The following is a 27,888-nucleotide window of genomic DNA, read 5'->3' on the forward strand; positions in this document are numbered from 1 at the left end:
CGAGCTAAGGGAATTCCAAGGCTCTTGAGACACCTTTCTCAAATTTAAAAAGAACATCTTAAAACGACTTGTCAATAGCTTTTGTCAATTCTAATTATGTCCATACACAGATTTTTAGATGCATACATTAATGATAGCACATACATTTTGGAAAGAACGATCACCCTGTTCTGACTCAAGAACAATCTCGCAAAGGGGATATTTTGTTTGCATTTTTTTCAGGTATTACCGTACAACAGACAATGTTGTCAATATGATCCAGGCTCGCACAGAACTAAAGAAACACCTTAAACACTGTTTTGGGAGTAATATGTCCCCACTGGTTACGGAAAACGTGCTGTACGCGCTTATTAAGATCATTGTTGATTTTAGGTTGAATGAATTAGTAATGTTAAACTGTAAAAAAAAACAAAAAAAAACACCTATACAACAAGGGTGCCAAACTCATTTTTGTTGTGGGCCCCTTTGTGGTTAGGCTTCCTTGAGAGAGGCGTTATGATGTGGGTGGAACTAAATACATTTTTAAATTGCCACATCGTATTACTACATACTTAATACGCTATAAAGTGATGGATGTCTAGTTTTGAAATCAGAAGTCAAGAATAATAGTTTGTTCAATTATTGTCCAAGTTACTGCAAAAACAAAAACATTCTTAAAAAATCTCACCCTCATTATTAACTACACAAGTTAATTTGTCAATTTTTAGATTTTAGCAAGAATCATGGAAGTTGACAAACGTGATTTGCTTTTGCGGGTCAAATAAAATGATGTGGTGGGCCGTATCTGGCCTTGAGTTTGACACGTGAAATAATAAATGTAGGGTAACAATTTGTAGCCACTTTAATTGTGTAATTTAAATTATATATATCGGTTGGATGCAAATGAACACAAATGTACATTTTAAAAGGCTTCGCCTTGAGACCCATTTTTAAAAGTTTGCATATTCCGTCTCCAAAATGCAGATATTGTCGAAATGAGAGTCAAAATGATGTTTTAGTTAAATTAGTCCAGTGTAAATGGAATATAACCCTGTGTGCATTTATGTGCACAAAAACAATACAGGAACATGACAACGATAACAATGGTCAGCTGAGATGGCTTCATGTGTCACAAAATGTATTTTTGACGCTGATTTTTTAGCTCATTAAGGTTATTAGATATTTTCTTTTGTTGTTTTTAGAGACCAATTGTGACGCAAAGATGACCAACCGTATTCTAAGTAATAAATCTAATTTAAGAATACGCACGTTAATTTTTTTAACGCAAACATCCTAGAGTCATAGTCAGACCCATAGCAACGCCCTAACAACGAAAATGCTTTTGTTCGGCAATCTCCGGTATTCTTCGGGAATGACGTCACTCGCAGAACGACAAGCCGCCAGTGGGTATTGAACTGCAGTCGATTGACCGGTGAGTTGCTCAACTGCCATTGTTGTTTCGTTATTCGGCATTGTTCGAATTCTGGGAAACATCTTTTTGAGTGGCCAAAACAAAAAAAAAAAAAATTTTGTTCTGGCAAAGAGAGGTCATTTTAAGCCAGTGTTGACGAGTGTTCTTTGCATTTCGAAGATCTCTGTTTTCTCAACCGTTTTGCTTATGATAAGGGGTTCACAAAAAGGTAGGTGACTTTCTGAGTCAATTTCTGATTGCCTTAATACACTTTTTCTATGTTGAGCTCTGCTATAGTTTTCTTGGTATGACATGCCTAGGTTTGTCGCTCGGCAAAATGTCACTTTCGGAAAATGATTATTTTGTCAAATATATCAAATAAAAATATATTTTCATGCTTTATTTTTTTCTATTATCTGTAATTACTTGTGACACAAAAATATTTAATTTGGCATTTTCTGAACTTACTTCACACTAGGACTTAGTATACCTAATAAAGAGAGCGCAATACAGATTTTTTGTTGTAATTTATAGCTTTGTCGTGTCAGAAAAAAAGGACTACAGAAATAAGAGAATAATTACTGTTGAGAGGCTGAAATTAAAGGATTTGGGCAATTTTAAGTTAAATTAGTCGATTATTATAACAGTGCACCTGGCTGTGGTGACCACCAACAGCAGATTGGCTTTCAAACCAGCATGAGACAGAGCACCGGAACAGTCTGTTCTGACCTGCCTCTCACTTTGTCAACAATATCGCTCTTTCCCTCTGAGGATGCTTACGTTGCTACTGTTAAGTCCCCACTCCCACGTGCATACAAGTAACACTTGGTCACCTAATACGTGTGTGAGTGTGAGTGCGTCTGCGCACACATATGAGAACAAGCAAGTGAACGCTAGCCAGAACCCTTTCCAGCAATTGTCACTTTTTTGCCCTTGAAAAACACAGAGAGACGAAATCAGTCAGTATATTTGTTGTGCCGGTGTCCAGTCCCAAAGACTCACAGTTAAGCTTAACATCTCACACATTTACACTATTTGATGCCAAGAAATGAGTATGATATTCTCACTAAAAAAGAATGACTGCCTTTGTTAGCCTCAATGGGTTTGCAATATGTAAAAAGAGTGAGGACAATATGTGGTACTGTAAAACCTCATTAAATAATAGTCTTGTGGAATAGCTACTTTTTTTCTAGGTTAACATTCTGACCGTTAATAAAATATTGTGCAAAACATGTGCATACCCCTTTGGAGTGACTGTAGAGTAGCACTGTAGTACCAAATAACTGATGCCTAGCGGATAACCAGTTTATTATCAGGTACGTACTGTACCTAATCTGGAATGCATCCACATGTTCCATTGCTTTGTGTAGTACATACATGTAACGGTGAATTGGAGAATAAAATCCTCTTGCCATTCAAACCTGTTCGCATGCGACTGTAATTAAAAGAGGACCTAGACTAATAATTGAGATTATTCCACTGTGAATCAGTCCTAATTAAAAGATAACGAACTACATGTAGAGAACTTCGGACTCAGTGGAGCTTCATAGGGAAAATCAACATTCTGTTCACACACATAATATTTGGGGAGCTTAATTTCCAACAGTTTCCTTAAAAAACAAAATATTTTCTTACAAGTTGATACAATCGATTTGTGTAGTGTATGTTGTTAACTAAGGTATTTTGATTTCTGAAATATGATTCTGATCCATTTCAGCTTTTGCTGTTTGAAGGGTCCCTTCCATCATTTATTATTTCCAATCTTGTAAATATCACAATTCCAGCATTTGTGGGTTGTTGGATTATTACTATTATTATTATTTATATTTATATTTATCCAGTAGGTGAATCCAAAGGTAAAATGCAGAATGTTCAAGGTTTATCAAACACAGTGCAGTACAATGTAGTTATCTCCAGTGCGACTGTCCCGTGGCGCTTACTGCACATGTTCAGAGACAAACATACACATAGCCTGTACACACCCTTATGTAGTTGCATGCACATGTTTCAGATAGACAACTCACACACACACAAACACACACAAGTCAGAGGGAGGACAGAGCACGTTCCCCTGCCACGCTGGTGGTGGATAAGGGGAGGGAGGAGTGGAGGACATGAAGGCGTTTGACAGGGCGGGGGGAGCAGGTGGACAGTGACAACAAAACATCAAGCGTGCCAACCAAGCTGAAATCACTGGCTAGCTCCAGAGTCCACACTAATATGATTTCACATTACATAACAGCAGCCGGCACGTGGCATTCTCTCGTTCTCAACTAAACGCTGCAGCTAGGGATGAAAATCTTTTGCCATTTGACAACACACCTTTTTATCCTAATCTTAAATTTGTTTATTACGAAACATGTCAGTTCATGCTAATTGCACTTATTACGTTAAGCAGAGGTTTCACTCATACAAATAACTTTTCATTCTTTTATTTTGTTAACCTTTTAAATGGGCAAATGTTAATGCAAAATAGCGTGTAGGTTAATTAGGCCTTTAGATTTTAACCGACACATTAACCTGTCATCCATTTGAATGCATCTCATAAGGATTAAATATATAATACAGCAATGGATATGAGGGTTTTGTAACTTTTCCTTACATATATGCTTGCATAATCCAACAGTCAAGGGAACAAAAGCAGTACCTTTGTGTACCCAGATGACAAACCATCGGTGCCCCCTGAGACATTGAGTACAAATGTTATCAAGTAAACCTGACAGGACAAGACCCTCCCCATCTTAAGAGAGTACAATTCTTGGAAAAACCTTCACCGGTCCTGTCACTGATGATGAATATTTTACTTGAAACACCAGCAGGAACATCTCTAGTACATCATATATTTGGCAACTGTTTGTTATGCCAATACACCAAAAGCATGAAGGAATCCCTATTTTTGGTGGGTTTGCGCAATCTCTATGATCAATGCACAAGCAAGCAAAGAGCCTGACAGATAAGAGCAGTATAGTAAGAGCAGTTGTAGTGTAGCCTATGGTGAGGATTAAGCGAGGTTATATAACGAGTGACCTGCTAGTGCGGGCCTACCGCTACCTCCTGGCACAGTAGCGTACAGCGGCTTAAGAGAGCGGCTTATGACTCACTTTAACGTTAACCTGACACCATTTTCCAGCAAATACATAACACACAAGCAATCTTTACAACGTGACTTTAATGAATTATCAACGTCGTATCAGCGTGTATTTACCGACCATCGCAACTGTAAAATGCAGTGAAACTGACTGCTTGTTAACCTACTTGAGCTAGAAAACCAGTCAGTTACTAAATCATAACGTGGTACCTTCATAAAAATATGGAAATACATTTGCAAAATATTCAACGGTCGTGTTTCAAATTGGGTTCGGTTGTGTGGCGTGACGTAACAACAGCGCAACGCGCACCATGTCCCTTACCTTGGCTTGGTTAATGATGAGCCCCACGAAGGCTGAGACGAGCACCGAGCCTGACATGCTGCTTTTTCTCCGCATTTCTTGCTTAAGAAAAGGGAACGCGGCTGCCGGCGGCTCCTCGGGAACGGTCACCGTGTACGTCTGCCTCATGCTTGGCATGCTGAGCGAAGAATGGAGCCGGCGAGTGCCGGTTGTCTACAACGCGCTCCTGTTGGCTAACTGCCGTGTTCTGTAGCGGTGTCGTCGTGACAGCCTCTCTGTCATTCATTAAAATAGCAAAACGCCGAGGAGATATCGCTTCCTAAACCTCCTTTTTACAAGAATAACGCAAGAAGGAGGAGAGAAAGGCAAAAAAGAAGCACACGCCAAGGAAATAAATAACCCCCAGAAAAATCAGATATGGCAGTTGGCTGTTTTATCAGTATCCACCAAAACAAAGTACTCCCAGTACAGTACGGTACTATCTATGAACATGAATGTCATTCCGTTTGACTGCACGCTCGATCTACCTCTTAAACCTCCACTCAAGTGGGACTGCCTACCAAACGCGTCAGCGCCCGCCTCCGGCCAAGCTGTCTACGTCAGAGACCAGTTCCTCCGCACTGATGCAAAGACCTCAGCAGGGGGTCTACAGGCTATGTTCCAAGACCACACGGGTCTGGACACCAAGCCTGCGCAAGATGATGACGCATTAGATACTAAATGACAACAAAAAAGCAAGGGATCTTGTGGGGCTGTCACACACGACTGAAACGCCCTCGTGCACTACTGAAATGTTCATTAATAACCGCGGGCGATCCTACACTGTATAAAATGGAGCGTGATATCAACTCCTAAAATAAAATATACATAGATTTTCTGAGTGAAAAAGATTAAACTGAGTCAAATTTGAGATTATAAATATTCACCATCACATCCATTCTTAACCTTTCATTCAATGCCTACATTAGTTTTCAAATAAAAGCAGATTTTCATTTGGATTTCATTTCGCAGTCGATGTCAATGGAAGACTGGACTGGCCATTTGACAAAGAGACATGACCGGTGGGCTTGACGCAGTTCTATTTAATTATGCGTCACTAATGAATAAATTTGTATTCACAACAAATATTTTGTTTCAAGTGGGATTAAATTCAAATATCAAATCAACAGTTACTCTTCACAACTTTGCAAATGCAAGAACAATTGTGAGTAGTCTACATTATAGCATACCATTTCCCGCCTGGACACAGCGCATATTTTTTTATGATGACGTATGTCGGATGAGCGCAACATGAGTGTCCATAATGCAGTCGCATCAGATGCATATGTGATTTATATCCACTACAAAAGAGGCCAAGGCCAGATTTGAAAAAAAAATCTGACTTGTACTGTAAACGTTACATAGAAGAAAAAAAACTGATACAGCCGACACCCATTATTCACAAGAGATGGGGACTGGGCAAAAAAAATCAGTATATCACCCCCCCACCATTAAGAAGCAACCTGATTCACATAGTTTTTGCACACAAAAACAGGAGTTGCTGTTGTTGTGTTTGCATTTGTTGTATCACAAATCATTTACTACAATAAAAATGACAAGGACAAGAATTCTGCAACCGCCACGTAACTGATCAGATCAGATGAGGCTATAGCGGAGGAGACTCACTACGGGTTGATGTATGTTGTGTGCAAATTCACAACAGGCAAGTAGAGTAAGAACGCATGCACTACTTCTTACAATTAAAGAAAATCAGGATGTGTGTATCCCCCTTTACGGTGGGAATGGCAATGAAACTCAGGCTATATCAATTGTTTCCCCAACAACAGCGATTGTATACACTATACAGTAATTGCAGGTTGACTAATATTTTGGAAGAAAACCATGTACGATATTACATCACTGAAAGAGGGAAAACTTGAAATGAGAAATGAAATAAGAGAGTCAGATGGAAATCTGCTATTAACTCATTGACTGCCATTGACGGCTAAAGACGTCAAAAATCTTTTTTTTTTACTTGGCTGGTAGTGAATGAGTTAACAAAAATAGATACTGTAGGGTAACACAACATGATAAAATAGAGTGACACTGCACAGCAATAATATTTTGATCTGATCCATTTCCAGCACACGAAAAGAACAGGACATGTGAGAAGAAATGAATGCTGTGTTGTTGTGACTTAAAACATGGAGTTGTTTAGCAATATGAAATTGCCAGACATAATGTACATTCATAGCCATGTTTGAGACGTGATACCATGTTTACACAGCTAGTTTGGACAATGTGCTCGTGTTCTTTCTATGTTGTCACATGCTCAAGTGACAAACATGTTTGACTGAAACTACGGTAAATCAAACGCTCTTGGTAACAAGCTATGAATAACAAGTGTCACGTTCTTTTCCCTCCAGCTTCATTGTCAAAAACTACAGATCAATGAATAAATTATCAAGGACAATGACTGCAGTGATTCCAAATTAAATTTCAGACAAGGATGGTCATGTTCCCAACAGGGAATCTCAAGTTCCAAACTATTTGTGTCGGCATGCAACACATTCCACTTCAATATGTGAGCTAAAGTGGCCTCTATACTGTATGCATGCTTATTGCTTATGCTGTATTAGAGCCTCAGAACTCAACACACTGTTTAACAAACAGGTCTGAATGAGATTCTCCGCAATTTGATCTCGAAGGACTGAGACATCCTGTGCCAAGTGACAGCTTTGTAATTTCACAACTGAAAAAGAAAATAATACCAAAGCCAGCCATCTTTTAAAGAACAAATAAGGTGCAACTGGCAAGCAATGGATGAATGTGTACTGACAATGGACCTTGAATCAACATTCCTACACTAAGATTAAATGCTGTTAAAACACGTGTGTGAGTTCAAGGGAATGTGTGGGAGACTCCCAGGACAGAATGAAGTCTTCTTGTGTAACTCTTCAGGAACAGAATGATGTCTTCGGAACAAATTGTGGAGCCTTAATATTAGATGCTTAATATTTATTTCTTATGTGATTAACCATAAAGCACCGGAAAAGCTATCTTTTTGCAACACTTCACGTACAAAAAAAAAAATCACTCAACAACTCATTGTCAAGTTAATTTGAGGCTGCCTATACACAAGACACACTCAGAGCTCCATCTTTATGCCCAAATTGGCGCAGTTAAAAATGATTTATTTTTTGCACCACTGTGCATGAACACATCTGACTCGATTTGTCGCTTATCGAAGCGGCGTCTCAGGAGCACAGTACTTGACTTGGCGTATGAAGAAACTGCGTTTTTAAGGAAATGCAAGCAAGACTTCCACAAGCGGTTGATGTCAAGCATGATGTGTGAAGTGGACACTTGGAGACTGCCTTGCACCTCCATCGTTTCTGTCTATGTTATAAACCACAGGCCCCACCCCAAAAGTCGCGTCGTGGTCAGGTGGGGCGATTTTAAACACATCATAAAGATGATGAGAATGGAAATGATCAAAAGCTCAAAACAATCTTTTTTCTTTGAGGAGAAAATTCGATAATTTATTTGAGAATCAATTTTCTAATTTTGAAGAGAAATATTTTGACCGGTTAATCCCAGGGACTATTTTGATTAAACAATAAAGATACAACAGTATAATGGGGATGAATGTAGGGCTGCGACTGTTGAATATTTCACCATTCAAATATCCTACTGAAAATTCTATACAATAATCATGTATTCAGATAAATTATTTACTTAGTCAAAAAAAAAAATCAGCAGTCAATACGAAATCCATATTTCTGCTACCACTATGGCTGCCATCATTATCCATCCATTATCACTACATTTTTACGTAATACTGTTCACTTAATAACAAACAACCAATTGATTTCTTCTTTTTTATATGATCAAGTTGTATTTCTCACATGAACTTTGTGCATAGCATTACTGTCAAGAAACATTTTCAGAGGGAGAATTTCAACCAAATATCCATCCATCCATCTAGTCTTTATCCAAACTGCTTCTCTTCAAAAGGGTGGCAGGTGTGCTGGTTGTGGTTAACTTGGGCCTCAAATGACTAGCTACGGCCCCGCATTGAGCCAGTGTTCGCAAAGTGTAATTAGCGGCTCCTGGATTGATGAAGAATGCAGCGAGTAGCCGTGCAGATTGATGTGAATTGAACAACACATTGACCTTTGACACTTCATATGTACGTCGCGATAATGTGCTTCAAGTCAAGCTCACAATGAGTACGACCCGCTTCTTCGATTGTTATGAGGGACCCACTGGGGCTGCTATGCTCCCTGCCTACAGAGTCCCGCACGGGCGGAGGGAAATCTAAAGTGGCCACTCTGATGAACGTGAGTGTTAAAGAAAAAAGATGGCTATTTGTCTGTCCTTATGTGTCAGACCTGAAATAAACTGGTGTGGTAGAGGCTGTAGCCCACCTCTCACTTATAGTCAGCTGGGATAAGCTCCAGCGTCCTGTGACAGTGAACTGAATAAGCCGTATAACAAGATTGTCACATGGGGGCTCAGTCAGGAGTGCCACAAGAACATGGTCAGTTCCAAGAATATTGTATGAGAGGCTCTCCTGCTCTCAGTTTTTCAGACCTGCTAAGTTGTTGGATCAACTGTTTAAAGCAAACACAGTGAATGGTTAAAAGCTGAATATTATGCCTCAAAATGCCAATACTTGGACATTGAAGTCCATCGTCAATATTCTGCTGGCTAGACTTTTTGGTTATTTTTGTTACCACAAAATACCACAGATGTGCGTGATCACCTGACTGTGTCTTGGCGGCTGAGTAGCATAGAGAATGGTTGAAATGACAATAAATCAGAAGCACTGAAAAAAAAACAGAACCAGTGAAGCATAATGGAAACAGCTGTTGTTTCTGATTCTGAAAAAGCTTGAAAGATAGTGGTGGGGCATTTGTTCCTTTTATGCACTATAGTGACCAGTACTGTTCGAGGAAAGAATACAAATATGGTTGAATTTAAAATACGAGAGCATGCTGAGTAATTTAGAAATTCTTTTGGTAATACAGTTTGTTTCAAGAGTTTATAATTAGTGGTTACAGAACTGTAGAATGAACCAAAAACAAATACAAAGTGAAACTACTCACCCTCTTTGAACAGACTAATAGAATGGTGAGGAAGCAGTGAGGTGTTCACAGCGCAATACTCTCCCCAAGTGGCCATTTTAAGTATTGCAGCAATTGATCCATTTTGTTAAAACAGTACATACAATCTGTATGCTGAAATTAAAATGTGTGTGCAATTAATTCAATGTATTGCCCTCCCTCTTTTTACAGAGCAGTCAGACCCTTTGCTATGTTGCAATAAGTATTCGGATTCTATTGCAATTATTCCATCTTTTAGATGGTCAGTATGCTGATGTCTCATGACAAGTCTCAGGTGTGGTCACGGATGATAACAAATTTGTAACTGCATGTTTTGCTTGCATATTAGTTAAACAAAATTTTACATTGAAGAACCAATCTAATCACATTTGGTGTTGGAGATTCCCCTGTACTAATGTTTAAAATACACTAAAACACAGCGTACTGTATTACGTAGCTTCTCTCTTTCGCTCTCTCACTCTCCATCCTCATTTGCTTTTCTCACCCACCTCCAAACATGCACTGTATATGCTAATCAGAGGGTCTCTGTAAGCTTGTGGAAAAGTCGGTTATGTGTGTTTTCTGCCCTAGAGGAAGCCCAGGTCGCAAATAGCAAGTTTAAATATGACGCCTACAGACCTCGTTTAAGGTATAAGTTAGTTCATGACATGGGGTCAGAAGAAGTCAGGTATCCACTGTTAAGAGGTCATTTGTCCCAATCCACGTACTCTATGTAGCGTCGATAAATCACGATCTCTTTGTGTATGATTATTATTCATTTGGCAACACCTGAGAATGTGTTGCTTCAAACTACATTCTATTTCAGTAGTTCTTTGCCTGAAAATGTAGTTATGCAATATATACAGACCCGTCACCAAGGGCAGGCCAGAGTGGGCCGTGCCCACTCACTAATATGCTTGTGCCCCCCATATTTTCTGAAAAACTTTTTATTATTATTATTATTATTTTATTTTATCACAGTACTTGTTTCTGTGTTGTAAAATGTTTGTATTGAGTTTATTATCATGAAGCCATAAATACAAAAATAAAGAAACAGTGAAGTGATTTTTGTGTGATTGATGGCCAGTCTAATCTGCAACAGCCAATCACGGACTTAAATAAAAATAGGTTCAGTACTCGGGCGTATTTGCAACCAATACGTCAATATTTGCTTGAACAGTCCTGAACATTTTTCCAAGGGTTTCAAAGTGTGGCATTGTGTAATGTGACAAGACGTGTACAAAATGTAAGTTTTTGTAAATAGAGAGCCGAGAACACTGAGGTCTAAAACGCAACATAAATGCCAAAAAAAGCGTAATGTCATAAAACTGCAATCACTCGTTCCCAAAATGTAAGTGGAGGGCTCTACTTTTGTCCACATCAACCTCTAAAAATATTGCCCTAATATTTTGTATTTTATGGACAACGTGTTTCTCTCATTAAGTGACATAACCTTTGTGGCGAGCGCCTCTATGAAGAGGAAAAGGCCCTAAAATCTGTAATACTTGGGCGATCATTCTAATATTTTCAGAGGTTGGACTTAAGCATGAGTACAGATGTCAACATAACTTTTGGTGATAACTGCAGTTTTCATACATGAGGTGACATTTAGTTTACTACAAAACACATTTCAACTGTACGGCAAGTGAGGAGGGACATATTACATTGTGGCCGGCAACTAAAAAGCCATTGGAAAATTCCACGTCACATAAAAAATGAAAATAAATTGTTTTCTATTTTGTTTTTTAAATTCTGCAGCAGACACCCTTTGAACCAGGTGGCACAGTCGAAGCGATATGTCAGTGCATCCGCCATATTATATGTGTCAATTATATTAGCCATAAGATCGGCAAATAACAGGCGTAAATTATATTAGAAAGATATAATGCAATGTGAAGCAGTGATTCTGTATCAATCCAATGAGTTCTTGCCTGATGATACATCTCCAAGGAGCAAGTGAACCAGGCATCTTCACATTTAGCTTCATTTTTACACATCCAATACAGCTCTGGACTTGACGTTTGCAAGAAGGCGTCTTTCTTTCTGCATTGGAAATGTTGCCTTTGATAATACTTGCCTGCAGTTGACGCAAAGGCCGCCATTTAAGACGATTGACTGAGAGTGGTAGTGCTACACAAATATAGGGAGCAAATTAAGTGCTGTCTCTAGGGTATTAATAATAATTTCGTGTGCCTCCCCCCTTTAAGGCTGGGCTCTGGTGACTGGTCTGGGGCATGACACGTGTATGTGAAAGCATCAGTATTTACAATGGATCATTTCAATTCAGTGAGTGCAAGAACAGTGTGGTCTTACTGTTGAGTCCCTCGAGGGGGGACATGCTCCACTCGTGCTTGGCTCCCACGCTGAAGAATTGTGTGATCTGCTGCTGCTGCTACTGAAGCCTTCCTTGGTGGAGTTCCATGAGAGGGCCTCCTGAGTAGTGCTCCGTGGCAGCCCTGAGGAGTTCGTGCCATACGTGTTAGCCACCTCACTGGTCCGAGTGCGACAGCTCCTCGATGCGCTGGAGGAGGACGACGGGCTGGAGGAGGATGATGAGGCGGCTGTGTCATTGAGGCCCAGAGCAGCCAAGTCCCGGGTTAAGTCACTCTGGGATGATGATTTTCGTCGATTAAACGACATTCTGGAGGCCACCGGGGAAGAGGAGAGGTAGCTGGACTGCACTGATGGTGAAGAGTAAGAACTGTACGCTGTGTAGCCTGACCCCCCACTAAGTCCAGAACCTGCATAGCTCTTGACAGGGGTTCGACTGAGGCTTTCACTGCGGCGGTTACTGCTACTTCCGAGGATGTCCGTCCGTGGGATGACCCGGCCCCGGTCTGGGTCCAGGGAGGTGCAGTAGTTGCGGCTGCGGCAAGTGGAGCTGCTCAGATAGCTGGAAGAGGAGTAACCCGAAGAGGTAGAGGAGGCAGGGGACTTGTAGGAGGACAACCTGTTCCGCTCGCCGTAGGAGCTAAGGCTTGGGGTTAAGGGGGAGCTGTAGGAGCTGTAGTGGCTGGTGTAGGACGGGCCAGCATAACGCTTGGCAGTGGAGGAGACGTGGGACATGCTGCTGGTGCTGCTGGGTTCTCAGCCACAGGAAAAGAGGGCCTGCGGAAGACTGCATCGACTGCAACCACAGCAAAAAGACAAAAGGAGCGTTAGTTCATCGGCTCCTCTTAAATAGAAACTGTACAGCAAGAAAATAAAAATAATGTATCCAATTGCGTCATATTACTTAATGTTTAACTGATGAAAACGTTTAAATAAATTAAGGGACACTTACACACATTGTTGTCATTTTTTGAAACAGTCCGAACAAATTTCACATCAACGGTGCCATTCCAGCACATGTGGACGATGGGTCAGTGAGCCCGAGACGCGTCACTGTTGTGCACGCCCCCCTCCCCCCCTAACGCGTCACTTTGAAACGTGCCACTGACTTAAGTCCCGCAGACTTTCACAGAACGGCCTGGCGTCTTACTGCGACGACATCAGACCAGAGTCCTCTCACGTTTTGGCTGTTTATTTTCGTGTTGAACTGCACCTGCCGCCCACTTAGTCTCAACAGTCACCTTTTAATTTATTGCACTCATCGTGCACGTGTGTGTGAGTGTGCGTGTATCTGCGAGAGAGCTTCACTCTTAATCGCTCCGAATACACTTTTTTAGTTGAAACAAATAATGGTCGGACGTAGTCATTAAGAGCAACATATACGTATTTTGTAATTCGTGCAAATTAAAACTGTAAATGTGAGCAAAAAGATCGCGTGTGGTGACGCGTGAAGACAATTTTAGGCTGGATGGAGACGAGTGTGCCAGACGCAAAGTAACTAAAGACAACGTTAAAACCCTCATGGACGTGTTGACTTGATATGGAAATGAATAATACTTATCAATGATAATAATGATAATATAACTTTAAACGAGACTTGTTTTTAATCCCATTAAGACTCCAACCGGTAATGTTTTTTAACGTCCAGTTCAAAAAAATCTATTCACGTCGATCAAGATACGGAATATGAATCATGCATTATATCTCAGTTCCGAATCCTTCTATATAGTATACATACATATAGTTCATGTAAAAAAAAAAAAACATGAAACATGAAGCTTATATTGAATAATACCATTAATTCTTGAAACGAAATTTGTCCAAATAACCAACATAAATGAAGCGATATTTACAATTAAACAACTTCTACTCCGTTGCTTTCGATGTATTGAAACTATATTGACGCTGAATTTATTTGAACTTCTTACCGTATGTCTGCCTGATACACACTGCTATACTTAAAAACTGTTGTTAAGAGATGGTTTGATTAGCTTGGTCGTCATATGTGGGAGGAGTTGCCCACGACATGTCATATGCATATATATATATATATATATATATATATACACATATATATATATATATATATATATATATATATATATATATATATATATATAATTAGTGTTGTCTAGCAATAACAGGCGATTAATCCGTAATTAATTGCGATTAATCACATTTTTTGTGATGCTTGTAACAGATTTTTACTTGAATAATATCTTGGAATTAATGTAAAATCACCAAATATTAAGTATAATGTTCTAATAGCTTTGAATACGATCTAAATCTATCTCCATACAGGAATGTTTTTGTTCATCATGATTAATTCATTGTGGCTCCTTCTGGAGCGCATGATTGGCCACCGGAAGATGTATAATACAGTCATGCAGACACAAACAAAGAAAGGTTTCACAACTACTGTGAGTGACTCAGTACGCTTCAGTAATAGTTGTTTTTTTCCAGATTATAAAACATAGACAGCTGTGAGTATTGTTGTATTGTCTATGCCAGAGGTATTCAATTAAAAGTCACAGAGATCCACGACGAAAATTTCTTCCAATTAAAAGGTCCGAACCAAAGTCCAACTTCCCGAAATGTTTAGCCTATGTTCACATTTTTATATAGTTTCAATATTTAGTCATTTCCAACAGAGCGCACTTATACACTAAATATTTAGCAATGTTCCCATTAAACACCTTTGCCAGTCAAACAAATATAAGGCGTTTATTTCACATTCAAGAAAATGTGGCTCCAGGAATTTAAGTTTGCCACTTCCAGAAAAAAACAGTAAAATATCTCCTGCAGAAATATATCAAGTGCTAAGCATTGAGTTAACATCTTTTACCTTTTTTTTTTTTCAATCAAAGCCCCAAAAAAACGGAAAGCCCAATTATCCAAGTAAACCAGGTCAACATGTTCAGTACACAATCAATAAAAATGGCTGTCCTCATGAAAAACTAATTCAAAATGAGCTTTCACACCACCTTTTCTTTTGAATATTTTTTTAACTTCTCTTAATGAGAAAAATGAGTTTGTGACTGCCCTGCCAGTGAAAATCTGGGTTGGAACAGAGTCAGGGCCATTGGGATTTGGTAGATTATTTCACACATCTGGGCTTTGTGTTTTCCTTTAAATAATGTTTGTGCAACCACATTTAAGCACTCCTTCACAACTTCCCCATCACTTGAACGTTTTTTTATGTTTCCCCGAAATCCATGATACTTTGACTGAATATTCGTTTGCATGCCGCTGGGATGTAAACGAAAATGTAAAAATCTGTTGTACTGCACTCGAAGTTCGCTGTTTTTGCGTGCGCTCACCTCAAACTTTAGCGGATAACTTTGCAAAAAATGGGCGGTGCTTTGTTTCGTACTGGCGCTTCGAAATGTTGCGACGGTTTCGGAGCATATGATGCACACTGGTTTAGAATCGGCTGCAGCCAGAACGAAACTAAATTTCTCCGTCCATTTATTGAAAACAACACGCATCGACCTTGCTAACTTTTTAGCAAGGCATACTGTCAGCAGCACTCTCTTCCGGTCTGTTGCGCAATTGGCAGTGGATCGTAAACAAAAGATTTGATTGACTCAAATCAGTGACGCCTTTTCCGTATTTACTAGAATTGCAGCGCCAACGTTTGCGAATGCGCCTTGAAAAAAAATCATCATAGATTGGCCATGGGTCCGGGCCGAACCATCCGCGGTCCGCCATTTGGTGATACCTGGTCTATGCATATCAGGAATGGGCAACTGGGGGCCTGCAGGCTACAAGCTCACAGAGACAATCGATTAATTAAAAAAAATATAGATATACAGTGAACCCCCGCTACTTCTCGGTTCACCTTTCGCGGGTTCAGTGCTTCGCGGGTCTAAAAAATATTTGGGAGCATTGTAGTTTCGCCGAGCGGCACAAGGGGGCGCTGAAGCGGTTAGACGGCCGGCGTGCGCCGAAGAGGAGAGTGGACGAAGAAGAGAGTGGCCGAAGAAGAGCAGGTTCCCGATTGGTGGCGACGGACACGATCGGACACCGTGCGTGAGCTCCGAAGGAGACCGGCCGGCGTGCGTGGCTGTCAAGCCGAAGATAAACAACTTCCGCCCGGGCACTCGCGCGGCGACATTTGGCTTCGTTCGGGACCGTGCGTGAGCTCCGAAGGAGACCGGCCGGCGTACGTGGTAGTTAAGCCGAATAGGAGCACCTTCCGCCCGGGCAACGGCGGAGAGCGAGGCTGTCAGTTATGAATGAATAAATGAATAAATAAATAAATGAAGAATGCCACCATTCATTTCACTGTCATGATCCGTGCCTGTCATGCCGCGTGTGTTTTTGTTTTTTCAGCTGTGTGGGCGTTCCTCCAGCGATCATCTCGCGCCATGCCATCAGCTGCTGCGAGACGCGCTGATTACACTGACTATATTGTGATTTTAATAAATATTGTAACGTTGTATAATAAATCAGGCCAATTTGTCCATCAGCGAACGCTTTTATTATTAAGCCAAAAACGGCTGCTGTTGGCCGCAACCACGCCGATCAGAGCGAGAGCAACACAACGACAACAACCCGGGAGGAAGGATACAACCTCTACGTGGTCTCCCGGACGAGTCGGCGGTCCCCCGTCGACGACGAATGTATCCTGCCGGCACCCATATTACCCCACGACTCAGTCCGGAGGACCGGTCAGGGAGAGGGCGCCGCCACTATCTCCTGCCACCTTTTGGCTATGGCTCCTGCGGTGCACCCGACTCATTCCCCTCCGGCAGAGGATTTTCGGCGACGCACCTCCCCCTCACAACGGCCTCTCCACCGAGCCGCAGAAGGTGATTGCGCTAGCTGGGCGAACCTTGGGAGGTTCCGCCCAGGCGCCAGCCCAACAACAACAACAACAACAACAACAACAACAAAAACAACGACAACAACATAACGTTCACTCCCCTGCTGCCTTCACAGCCTCCACAGAAAAGAGGAAAACACAGAACCCTTGAACTATTTACAAAGTCGCTACACTATCTTTGTATCACCACCTTTTTCCCCGTGTCTGCGTTTGGAGAGTCCTGTTCAATCCTCCAGTTCTGCTGGAGGATCATAACATTCACAGGGCACACCGGACGGCGTACCAGCAGGTAAAAGTCGAAGTAATTAAATAAATACAAAAAAGAAGTAATTGAATAAATACAAAAATAATGGCTGGGGAATAAAAAAATAAGTTTTAATAATATTTGTTTTTTTGTTATAACATGAATTTCACTTTCTCTCTCTCTACCAGTATATATATATATATATATATATATAGGTGCGAAGTATATATATATATATACACGGTGTTTGTTTTTTTTTTTTTTGAAGGTGCGACGCTACTTCGCGGATTTTCAGTTTTCGCGGGTGGTCTCGGTCCCCATTAACCGCGATAACCGGGGGTTCACTGTATATCGATTGTGAAGTTATAATAACAGTATCCACCACTAGATGGCAGACATTGATTACATGCACCTTCAACCTCAAGACTACTTGTGCATCAGAGAAGGAGAGCACATATGAAAAGTAGTGCTAAAACTAAATTTGGTCGATAAAATTGTGTTTTTCAGGTAAAACGGTGAAAAAAAATCCATCTGCCAAGCTTGCTGGAAAAAAAATAAAAAAATTCAACCTTAGTTGGAACTATGACTCCAAGCTCAAAAGTACGCAAACAACTGATTTTTTTTTCATAAGAACGACACTGTTGACAGTTTGTTGGAAGTGCATGAGTTACTACATTTAAATCCACCAAAAACAGGGGTAAGGCCAACAATTAATAGTGTTAACAAACGCATATAGTGGTTTGGACAAGCGGCTGTACGGATGGTGCACCGACAGCGGTGATCTTTACTGCCCGACAATGCACAGTTCAATACAATGGTGTAGTTAGTCAGACTATTAATTTGGTTGCGAATGACATGTTGGACATAACAGATGATAAAATCTGACTGAGTTGATTCTTTGTGAAAATGTGCACAAAATGAGTTTTTGCACTTAATGTTGGTTTGCTGTTCTTCAGGGGGTGAGGGTAGCCATCTTTGAATAAGATTTTTTTTTATGCGAGAGCTCTTTGCACAAGAAAGATGGCCGGGATGCCAGGATGGCCGAGTGGTCTAAGGCGCCGCGTTCAGGACCCAGTCTCCCCAGGAGGCCTGGGTTCGAATCACGAATTTCCCCATTGTGGGACTAATAAAGGGAATATTATTATTATTATTAAAATAATTCCAGTATGGGGTAGGGGTGGGCGATAAACCGAAAATTTACCGTTACCGAAATTTATTACAATGACCGAAATCATTTTGCCCATGTCGGTAAATTCGGTGAATAAAAAAATAAAAAAGAAAAGCCTTTTCTGTCTGCGGCAATGTTCATGCCCCTTTAAGACCGCTACAGCGCCTCCAGTCACGTGACTCCACCCGTCTGATCGAGAAAGAAAACAGACGTCGCTCTCGTTGCTGGCGATTCAAATCCAGAAGCTTTTTCACCACCCACAACACAACCATGCTGTGCTGAAAGTTCAAAGTGAGAAGCAAGGTTGGACAAGTGACAACAGCCCATTAACGGAGGCGACACCAAACGAGAGAACGTCTCAGAGGTGGACGCGATAGCCTAGCACATAGCTAAAGATAAAGCTCCTCTAGTTCCAGTGGCGCGCACAGGATTTAAACGCTTCATGAAAGCCGTATTTCCCGATATGGACTACATCGGGCCGGGAGCTTAGACATGTCAAGCATTTTGCATCTACATCCGACTTGTGGTCGGGTCGCAACATGGATTGTAACGAACTCACAAGTGGATTTGTTTGATACTTTATTTTGAAGTTATAATTTGGATGCCATATGCTTTTAGTTTGGTGCGCTTCCGGTATGAGCAGGAAGTATACATTAACATTACGCTATTTAAGGGGGTGTTTCCAAAGGAAAGGAAAGGAAAGGAAAGGAAGGAAAAGTTTAACGATCTTGACATTGCCGATCAAGAAATCAGTTTTACGCAATCTAACGGAAACTTTCTAAGGCTGCAAGCACCTGGCTGGAATGGGAACAAGGTATTTAATTGTTGTTTTGTTTCATCGTTATTTCGTTGGCCGTGATTTACCCATGCACAGGTGTTTCATGACATAATTAACTGCTGTCACTCTGACAATAGCGTCCATTTGTCGATTTTGTAGTATCGCGGTTTTTTTTTGTAACTTTATTTTCTCACGTATGGCCAAAGTAGTTACATGGATTTGATTGCATGCCGTTGAGAGCTCTCATTTATGTTTATTATGGTTTGTTTTACACTGTAGCTCTTACGGTGTTTCCACAATGAAATCAAGACAACAAAAGGAATAAAAGACTCTGTGGAACATCAGTACGCTTCACCATTGTCTGGCTGGGTTCGCTACATGGATCCCTGATTGAGCCTGACTGTGCATTACATAGACGACAAGTGGCGACTGCGCACCAGAGTACTCGAGACGGCACATTTTCCCCGATAATGCCCATTTGTTTATTTGGCTTGCATTGACATTTTCTTTCATTTTATTTAGCATTTTTTTATTTGCCATTATTTACATCATGAGAGCATCTTGGCGCAATCTATTTGCAGAAAAAGATTTTGCAAGAGGTACCCTTTTTCTTTGTGACATTGTTCAAGTCATGCAAAGCAAGCTATTTGGAATGTTCATACAAATGATTTTTGTACTTTTATTTTTCATTGAAAGTAAAGTGTACCAGTTGGTCAATAAAAAAAACAGTCAATATGCAATTCCTGCATTTATTTTGATTTTAGTCCACGTGGGAATTTATCGTGCATTTATCGTTATCGAGGTAAAATTGCTCGATTTCTCGCGATATTGATTTGAGGTCATATCGCCCAGCCCTAGTATGGGGTTATTTTTTGTTTGTTTCAGAGCCTTTGCAGATGCGTGGTTCTCACATATATGCATTTGAGCATTTAAATACATTAAAATACTGGCTATTCTGAACATTGGTTAAAAAAACAGACATGCACTAGGCCATGAACGCTTTTAGGAAAAAAAATGTATTGTGAGTTTTCTGACATATATTGCGATTTCAATTTAATTCACAATTTTCTTCACAATGTCGTGTGATATTTGCAACCATGACAGAAAACTGTAATAATGCAGAGAAAGTAAAGAAGTTTTGAGAGGTGGGCAGTTCTTTCTCAAGATTTTAATGACTGTTTGCAGTCAAGTATAATTTTGTGCAAATGTGTAATGGTGTACATGAACTGCGATTGGCTGGAAACCAGTTCAGAGTGTATCCCACCTTCTGCCCGAATGTGAGGCAGCAGTGTGTGTACAAGCCAGAGGGCCGGACCATTCCGCCCCCGGGATGTACTGCCCAGCTCTGCTATTTAGGTAGGATCCCTTTGATTAGGAAATTCCCATAAAATTTTAAAATAAAATAATAAACATAATACATAGTAATGTCTTCTCATTCTCCATTTGAATTCTCTTGCAAGTCAGACATCTCCTAATCTTATGGATTGGTATGTCCTCCCACAGTAAGTTTTTTTGGAGATAAGGCCAGGTGCTCGCTACTGTTGCTGGTCTCATCCAAGGTAGCTTCATGTGCAGCAGCATTTAAATAAATAAAAGTGTCTGGTGTTGCTGATCCGTGTTGAGTTCAGTGTGGGAGGCTCGTATTTCTTCTATATCTGCCACAATGTGTCTTAGTACACTATCCTTTCTTGCTCTTTTGGCATCTTGCCTACCCTCTGAGTACACCTACAGTACGCCACTTCTTCTCAGAGCAATTCCTCTCCTCACAGCTCTCGAATGCTTTCTCCCGTTCTTTGGCTTTCTCTTGGACCAAAAATGTATCAATAATACAGAAATGAAGTAGGCAGGCAGGTGGCATTCTGGTGCTAAGCCAACATTTACAGCTGGCCAATACACACAAATGCAAGCCAGGCTGCACTGGCAATTGTGTTGAGTCCTGCTTGACAGGCTAATAACAACAAGAACTTGGCAACTCTGAAAGAGTTTGAATTGCATTAGTGCAACAACCCACATGACTTTCCAAGGCAAATAAATTGAATATTCTTCAACTCAATAGGGCTTTTCAGTTTATGAAGACAAGTGAAAGCAGAAGGACGCAGCCACTTAAGTTGGGACGGCCTAGCAAAAGCATCTTCTAGGTAAAAAACTCAAAATGTGGTGATGTCTATCAACTCCAGTATGGAGGCAGTCATTGAGTGAAATGTCCAAATATTTTTGACTGCCTAAAATGAAAGTATTCAACATAAGATGGTTGTAATTACTCAATGGAAAATCTTATATTTGTCTACACTTCAACTCTCATCTTAACTGTTCTGTCAAATCCATTGCGATGGTGTATGAATACAAAATCATAAAAGCTCCTTATTGAGCTGTCTTTATCCAAATATTTGTTGATCAAATTCCAGGCTCACCAACCACATGCAAAGTGGAAGCTATTGCTTGGTTACAGTTTAATGCAAATGACCTACCAGTTTGATACACAATTCCTAAATAACAAATTTGCTCAAATTAACTTTTATTGATGATTATCATTTATGTGAAGACACTGATCATGTACATGATTTCCCATAATAATTAAGAAACCGATAACTAGCATAAACAACACTGTATTTCAATAAATTCATGCTAGTGTTACAACATTCCTCAAAAATTACAATGTCACATTATGGATGTGTTATTTTACTACAGGCGGACTACTATATGGTCTTTGGGGGACTACCTGGTGGCAGTGTGCACCTCATTGGTGACCTCTGACCTAATTGAGATAACACTCATCCTAAATATGACTTTATATCCATCCATTATCTGATCCACTTCTCCTCACTAGGGTCGCGGGGGGTGCTGGAGCCTATCCCAGCTGTCTTTTGGCAGTAGGTGGGGGACACCCTGAACTGGTTGCCAGCCAATTGCAGGGCACACGTAGACGAACAACCATCCGCGCTCATACTCATACCTGGGGACAATTCAGGGTGTCCAATCAACCTGCCATGCATGATGCTCGGCCCCTACACGTCCTCCACCCGCACGCTGAGCACCGGTTCCCCTCAAGGATGCGTGCTGAGCCCTCTCCTATACGCCCTCTACACCTACGACTGCAGCCCGGCCCACGGTAACAACACCATCGTCAAGTTTGCTGACGACACGACAGTGGTCGGTCTGATCTCGGAAGGTGACGAGAGAGGAGGTCCAGAGACTCACGGCTTGGTGCGAGGACAACAGACTGCAACTCAACATTGCAAAAACAAAGGAGATCGTCATCGACTTCAGGAGGAACAAGACGGTGCCGCCCCCCCTCTGCATCGAAGGCGTGTGTGTGGAGAGGGTCCACACGTTCAAGTTCCTGGGAGTACAGATCTCCGACGACCTTTCTTGGACTCACAACACCACAGCAGTGGTAAAGAAGGTCCACCAGCGTCTGCACTTCCTGAGAGTCCTCAGGAAATTCAACCTGGACAGGAAGCTGCTGCTGGCCTTCTACCACTCGTCCATCGAGAGCCTGCTGACGTACTGTGTCTCCACCTGGTACAGCGGCTGCACTGAGGCGGACAGAGTGAGGCTCCAGAGGACGGTCAAAACAGCGCAAAGGATTATTGTCTGCCCTCTCCCCTCACTGTCGGACATCTACACCGCCCGGTGCCTCAGCAGCGCTCTCAATATCATCAAAGACAATACCCACCCAAACTCACACCTGTTCGACCTGATGCCCTCTGGCAGGCGCGGCAGGTGCATCAAATCAAGGACCAATAGACTGAGAAACAGTTTCTTTCCAAGAGCCATCTCCATTCTAAACTCTCACGCACACACACGACCACCCTTACCTTGCACGACAGCAACGTGATGTGTTTTTATATATCCTATTCAGTATTATTTCCCATTGCATTAACTATTCTCTTATTTATCTAATTCATATATTTATCTGAATTATTGTTGTATTGCACTGGAGAGGGGAGCTCTCTAATCTCGTTGCAGACTTGAGTACAATGACAATAAAGGGATTTCTGATTCTGATGTTTTTGGGTGAGGAAACTGGAATACCCAGAGGAAACCCACGCAGGCACGGGTAGAACATGTAAATTCCACAGCCGGAATCAAACCCTGCCCCTCTGTGAGGACATCGGGCTAACCAGTCGGCCACCGGGCCGCCCGATTTGTGCAGTGGGGAGCAGCCAATCAGCAGTAAGATGCCTGTTTGCTTTTTCACCCCGAGTCACACGCACTGCGAGAAAGGTCCGAAATTTTAATAAAGTTTTTTATTTTTCAAAATGATGACACCATTTTACCCTTTTTCAAACAAATGAATTTCGGCTTCAAATATTGGTTATCGGCCTCCATGACTACTAATAATCTGCATTTATGTGATGTTCTTGTTTCCCTACAGGGCTTGGGCAGCTCCTTCCCACTTCCTGGTCACGCCCCTACCTCTTCAGGCTCCTGCTGCTGCACACCTGTCGCTCATCAGGATCATCGACGCCGCCATTTAAACTCGGTGCAGCCAGGAGTCAGGCGCCAGATTATTCCTGCCCTTGTCTTGGTACTACGGTCCACATCTGTGCTCCCAGCGAAACCTCTGTGGTGTGTTTTTGGCTTTTAGGCTAACCTGATTCGTTGTGTTTTAAGATCATAAATGAAACTTTTATGAGCTATTTTTGTTATCATCAGTACATTTGTTGTATGTACTATTAGTAATACGAGTCATTTAAAATGAGCAAGAAATGAAAGGGTGGTCTCATAATTTCTTTCATGCTTGCATATAAATGCAAAACTAATACGTCCCCTTATTCCTTGTCTGCCAAACTTTACTTTTATCAGAACCTCAAAAGTTCAAGCAAAAATGGGGTTGGGCTGTCGAGGATTACTGAGAGTGTGGACATCAGGACTAGGGAGAGTACACTATGGATTTCACTCTTGAGAGGAGAGTAGCCAAGGAAACAACAACACACACACACTCTTCGGATACTTTGGAATTCGCTTGGTGGTTTCCATGACGACCATTGTATTTGTGTTTATGTTGACATATTAAGGACTTAAAAGCAGTGTCAGGGCATATTGCATTGTTCATTTACATTAACCCTGGTACTAGTTAAGCTCCAGTTGTGAGGCTGCTTGAAAAGTCAATTTTTGTTCTTCATTTCATGTCTCTCTGTTGCTATTCATCATTATATTAGTCAGACAACAATCAATGATGAAATGCAGTTTAAAATGTGAGTAAAAAACTACTAAATCCATCTGTCACTGATTGACAGCATGGGAGAAGGTTACTTTGAGCGGGAGGCTTCTGTGATTCCTTGGCAAAGAACAGATGAGATGAGGTTTCACTGACTGAATGTGTACCTCAAAACCAGAAGCATTATTTTCACCATCGCAAACTTAACAGCTGAAGAGTTGAGATGCTTAGCGCCATGGGACTTTTCACACGACATTAATTTTAAGATTGTTACATGAAAAAGGGTACAATTGTATCTTCGTTAAAAAAAAACTGTGAACTACGACCTGAAACTCCAGGGCTGAAATTGAGTCCTACTCCGGATGTTAGTTTAGGTGGGGACTCTAATTTTCTTGCCTGTAGGTTTCAAAATATGAATTAGTAATTTACGGCAACATGGAAAAATCACTGACTGCTCAGTACAATGTGCGCAATATCATCCTTTAAATCAAAAGGCTTTATTTAGTATAGAAATTCTACTATCAATACTCACAGGTGTCTTTAACGAGGGAGCGGTTTTAGTTTAGTTTAGTTAGTTTACATTCTTTTTCTACTTCTATCACAATTTAGAAAGTTAACATGTTACTTAAAACTGTTCAATGATGGCCAAAGTTGAGCCAAGAACAATTCAACATTTTTTGGTGTGGGAATTGTTTTAAAATTACAAATAAAAAGACAACAACAGACGTCACAGAACACTGGGTTCCACTTTGAAGGTTCGCCTGTTGTTTTACGGCCAAAGATTTATATAAGGTCAATAATATAATGATGACGAAAACACATGGAGTTGAGATGATAGTCTCTGAGTAGTGTGGGGTTCGGCTCTGACAAGCGTCTATATATACTCTGAAATGTGAGCAGATAGGACATTGCTGAGGCCACCCTGACGCCTCTCTTTGCCTGCTTTCAGTCATCAGCTGCAAACTGCTTCACATTAATCTTGGCTTTGCTACTTGACAACTTGATCTCAGGAGCCACAGGTGGACTTGATCCAGCTATTTCCTGAAACAGTTTCAACACAATGCAGCGCATGTATTTAGCCCCACTCAAGTCTCATATGTGCGTGCTATGAATTCAAGTAAATCAAACTGAATGCAAACTGGATCCATCCATCCATCCATCCGTCCCATCACAAAGCTGACACTATGGAGACACGACCACACAGCTGAGCAAATTGGCATAGTTTCACTACTCCGTTTAATTAGACTTCTCACTCTGTTTTCTTGCCAAGTCCAAGTCTAGGGCAGCAAGCTATCAAACTCTACATGGAAGCGGGCTAGACAAAGTTTGGTATTTTCGCAAGCACACAAAGCTTGGCGCTGTTAAAAAAGGGCCATTTGCGCTTTTGTGGGTGTGAACATAGCCATTCGCCACAAATCGAAGTGGCAGTCCTTGACATTGACAAGTAAAAAGTACAAGTCGGAGGTCACTATGTGCAAAGTAAGTTTATAGGAACTGCAAGCTGACCTCCATTTTACGACTGATGTCATTTTTACAGGTAACCCAATTACATAAATGCCAATGTTAAGCTCAGACAAGTGCCGCTGCTCTCCTTATTCAACTGTTGCCGGGTGCATTAGGCGGAGTGTAGCAGAAGTTAATTAATTGACACATAAATATGTAATATATAATAAATAAATAAATAAATGCAAACACTCGGGCTGTGTCATGTCATAAAATGACGGCATAATTCACTAGCTTTTTCTTAGCGTCCTTAGTGGCGGTGTTGATTGTGGTAGCAACTACATTACGTTAATAAAACCTGCAATAAAGCAAGCTGAAATGTCAAAAAGACAAGCCCAGCTAGCCGTCACGCCACCACGTGTGAAAACTTCAAAATAAAAGGACACTAAGGCTGTTGCACTAGCATCAGCGTATTGTTTGGTAAGATTTAATTTTGAAGTTAGCCTTTGCGTTGGAGGCGTGTTATGTTATGAGTATGTTTTCAGCTTCCTTGACATGTCTAAATGATAGCGCACACGCCAAATAAAAAGGCAGGAAACCGATTTTCCTTTTCCTTTCCCGGATTACTGAAGGAGTTGTAGAAGTATCAAAAGGTGGACGAGAGGGTACTGTGAGCTCATGTGAAGTCCTAGTTCACCATAAAAGGTTCCAGTACGCTAGAGGCTACTATTGACAAGTGCTGGTACTCAGTATTGACGCGTGTCAGAATGCCCAGCATGGCGCAGCGTAGTCTGCCAAATTCCCGATTTAAATTTTGTCTTGAGTCACATTTTTATTCCCTGGTGTTCTACTCAAAATGAGACTTGGCATTGTTCTATTTTTTATGGTGTCTGCTGTATTTGTGTTTGTTAATTGATTGTTGAATTGATTCATTAATTGATTAATTTAACAATTATTTAAGTGTGAGTGGGCGTGTGCGTGCGTGTGTGTGTGTGTGCTTGATTGTTTTGTTTTTTTTAAATTTGGCTGTGGGTCTACTTATGCTGCACCAGCGTGTGATTCAGTAATACGTTCTTGACGTTGATTGGCTGTCGCCACCGCAAGACGACTGATGGGTTGCTGACTATTCTTAAATAGTAGTGACAAACTGTAATTTAGCAATGATGGAAATGTGGTTAAAATAACGATGAAGGAGTGACGGACTGCCGATGATGCAATGGCGGGCCGGCTGGTTGCGAATGATGCACTGGTGAAATTTGTGACTGACGCACAACAGCTGTTACCCTTGGAAACTTTATTTTACAGATGTCCCTAAAATAGCAGTGATGAAGTATAATCTAGCGATGACGGACTCACGGACTGAAGTTGATTGACTGGCTCATCTTGAAATAATGACGGACTGACAATGGCGGATGGGTGGCCCAGTCGCTGGTAAATAATGAATGATGGCCTGGCAAAATTTACTCACCCGCCCACTTCTGATATTACACTATTATCACATGAGGCTTGATGGACCGATCTCGATAAGCATATGTTTGGAACATAAAAAATATAAATAAAATGTTGGGGTCCCTGAAGATTTTTATATTGAGCACCCTTGGTGCTTCACTTCTTTCAAGGAGAACTATTGCGTCTGCTTTCTTAACAAACCAAAGTTATTTTAATTGATCGTTTAGCAATCTTGAGGAAATTACGTTATCTTCTCTATTTTTATGGATTTCCATGTCATGGAATGATTGAGTGAGCATCGTTCGACACAGACCTGTTGGACTGCTGACAACCTCACCAAATTCCACCTCTTCTCGAGGGTCTTGGCCCGATTGATGTAGTTTGCATCCTGATTATGTTCGTTTTCTCACCTGGCCAAACAAAGGAGGAAAATGAACTAGTGTTCTGCTAAGTCAAAGGATACTAGTGTGAAAGCACTTGCACTAGTTATTATTCCATTATTATCATCTGGGGGTAATTAAAATTGACGCTGCTGACGAGCAGCATGGTTGCTCACTGTGCTAATCTTTTGGTTAATGAGATGCAATTTTACACAGGAATACATCTTTACAGTTACT

The 27,888-nt window shown here is 41.0% G+C and overlaps 1 protein-coding gene across 3 annotated transcripts in view; it reads right to left on the reverse strand.

The window, feature by feature from the left end:
• usp2a (ubiquitin specific peptidase 2a) overlaps positions 1–27,888 on the reverse strand; it is a 46,101-nt gene that overhangs the window by 11,057 nt on the left and 7,156 nt on the right. For 2 of the 3 annotated variants that reach the window (XM_088300533.1, XM_088300532.1), the window contains exon 3: positions 12,180–12,993. In XM_088300533.1, coding sequence (XP_088156659.1) covers positions 12,180–12,932 — 753 coding nt within the window. In that variant the 5' untranslated portion in view covers positions 12,933–12,993. Of the gene's footprint in view, positions 1–4,800; positions 5,401–12,179; positions 12,994–27,888 lie in introns of those variants that run through there. The other variant, XM_088300534.1, reaches the window with a different exon arrangement.

The sequence above is a fragment of the Idiotropiscis lumnitzeri genome, chromosome 7, assembly GCF_059441095.1.
Source record: "Idiotropiscis lumnitzeri isolate Australia: NSW breed Sydney's pygmy pipehorse chromosome 7, RoL_Ilum_1.0, whole genome shotgun sequence".
Classification (NCBI taxonomy): Eukaryota; Metazoa; Chordata; class Actinopteri; order Syngnathiformes; family Syngnathidae; genus Idiotropiscis; species Idiotropiscis lumnitzeri.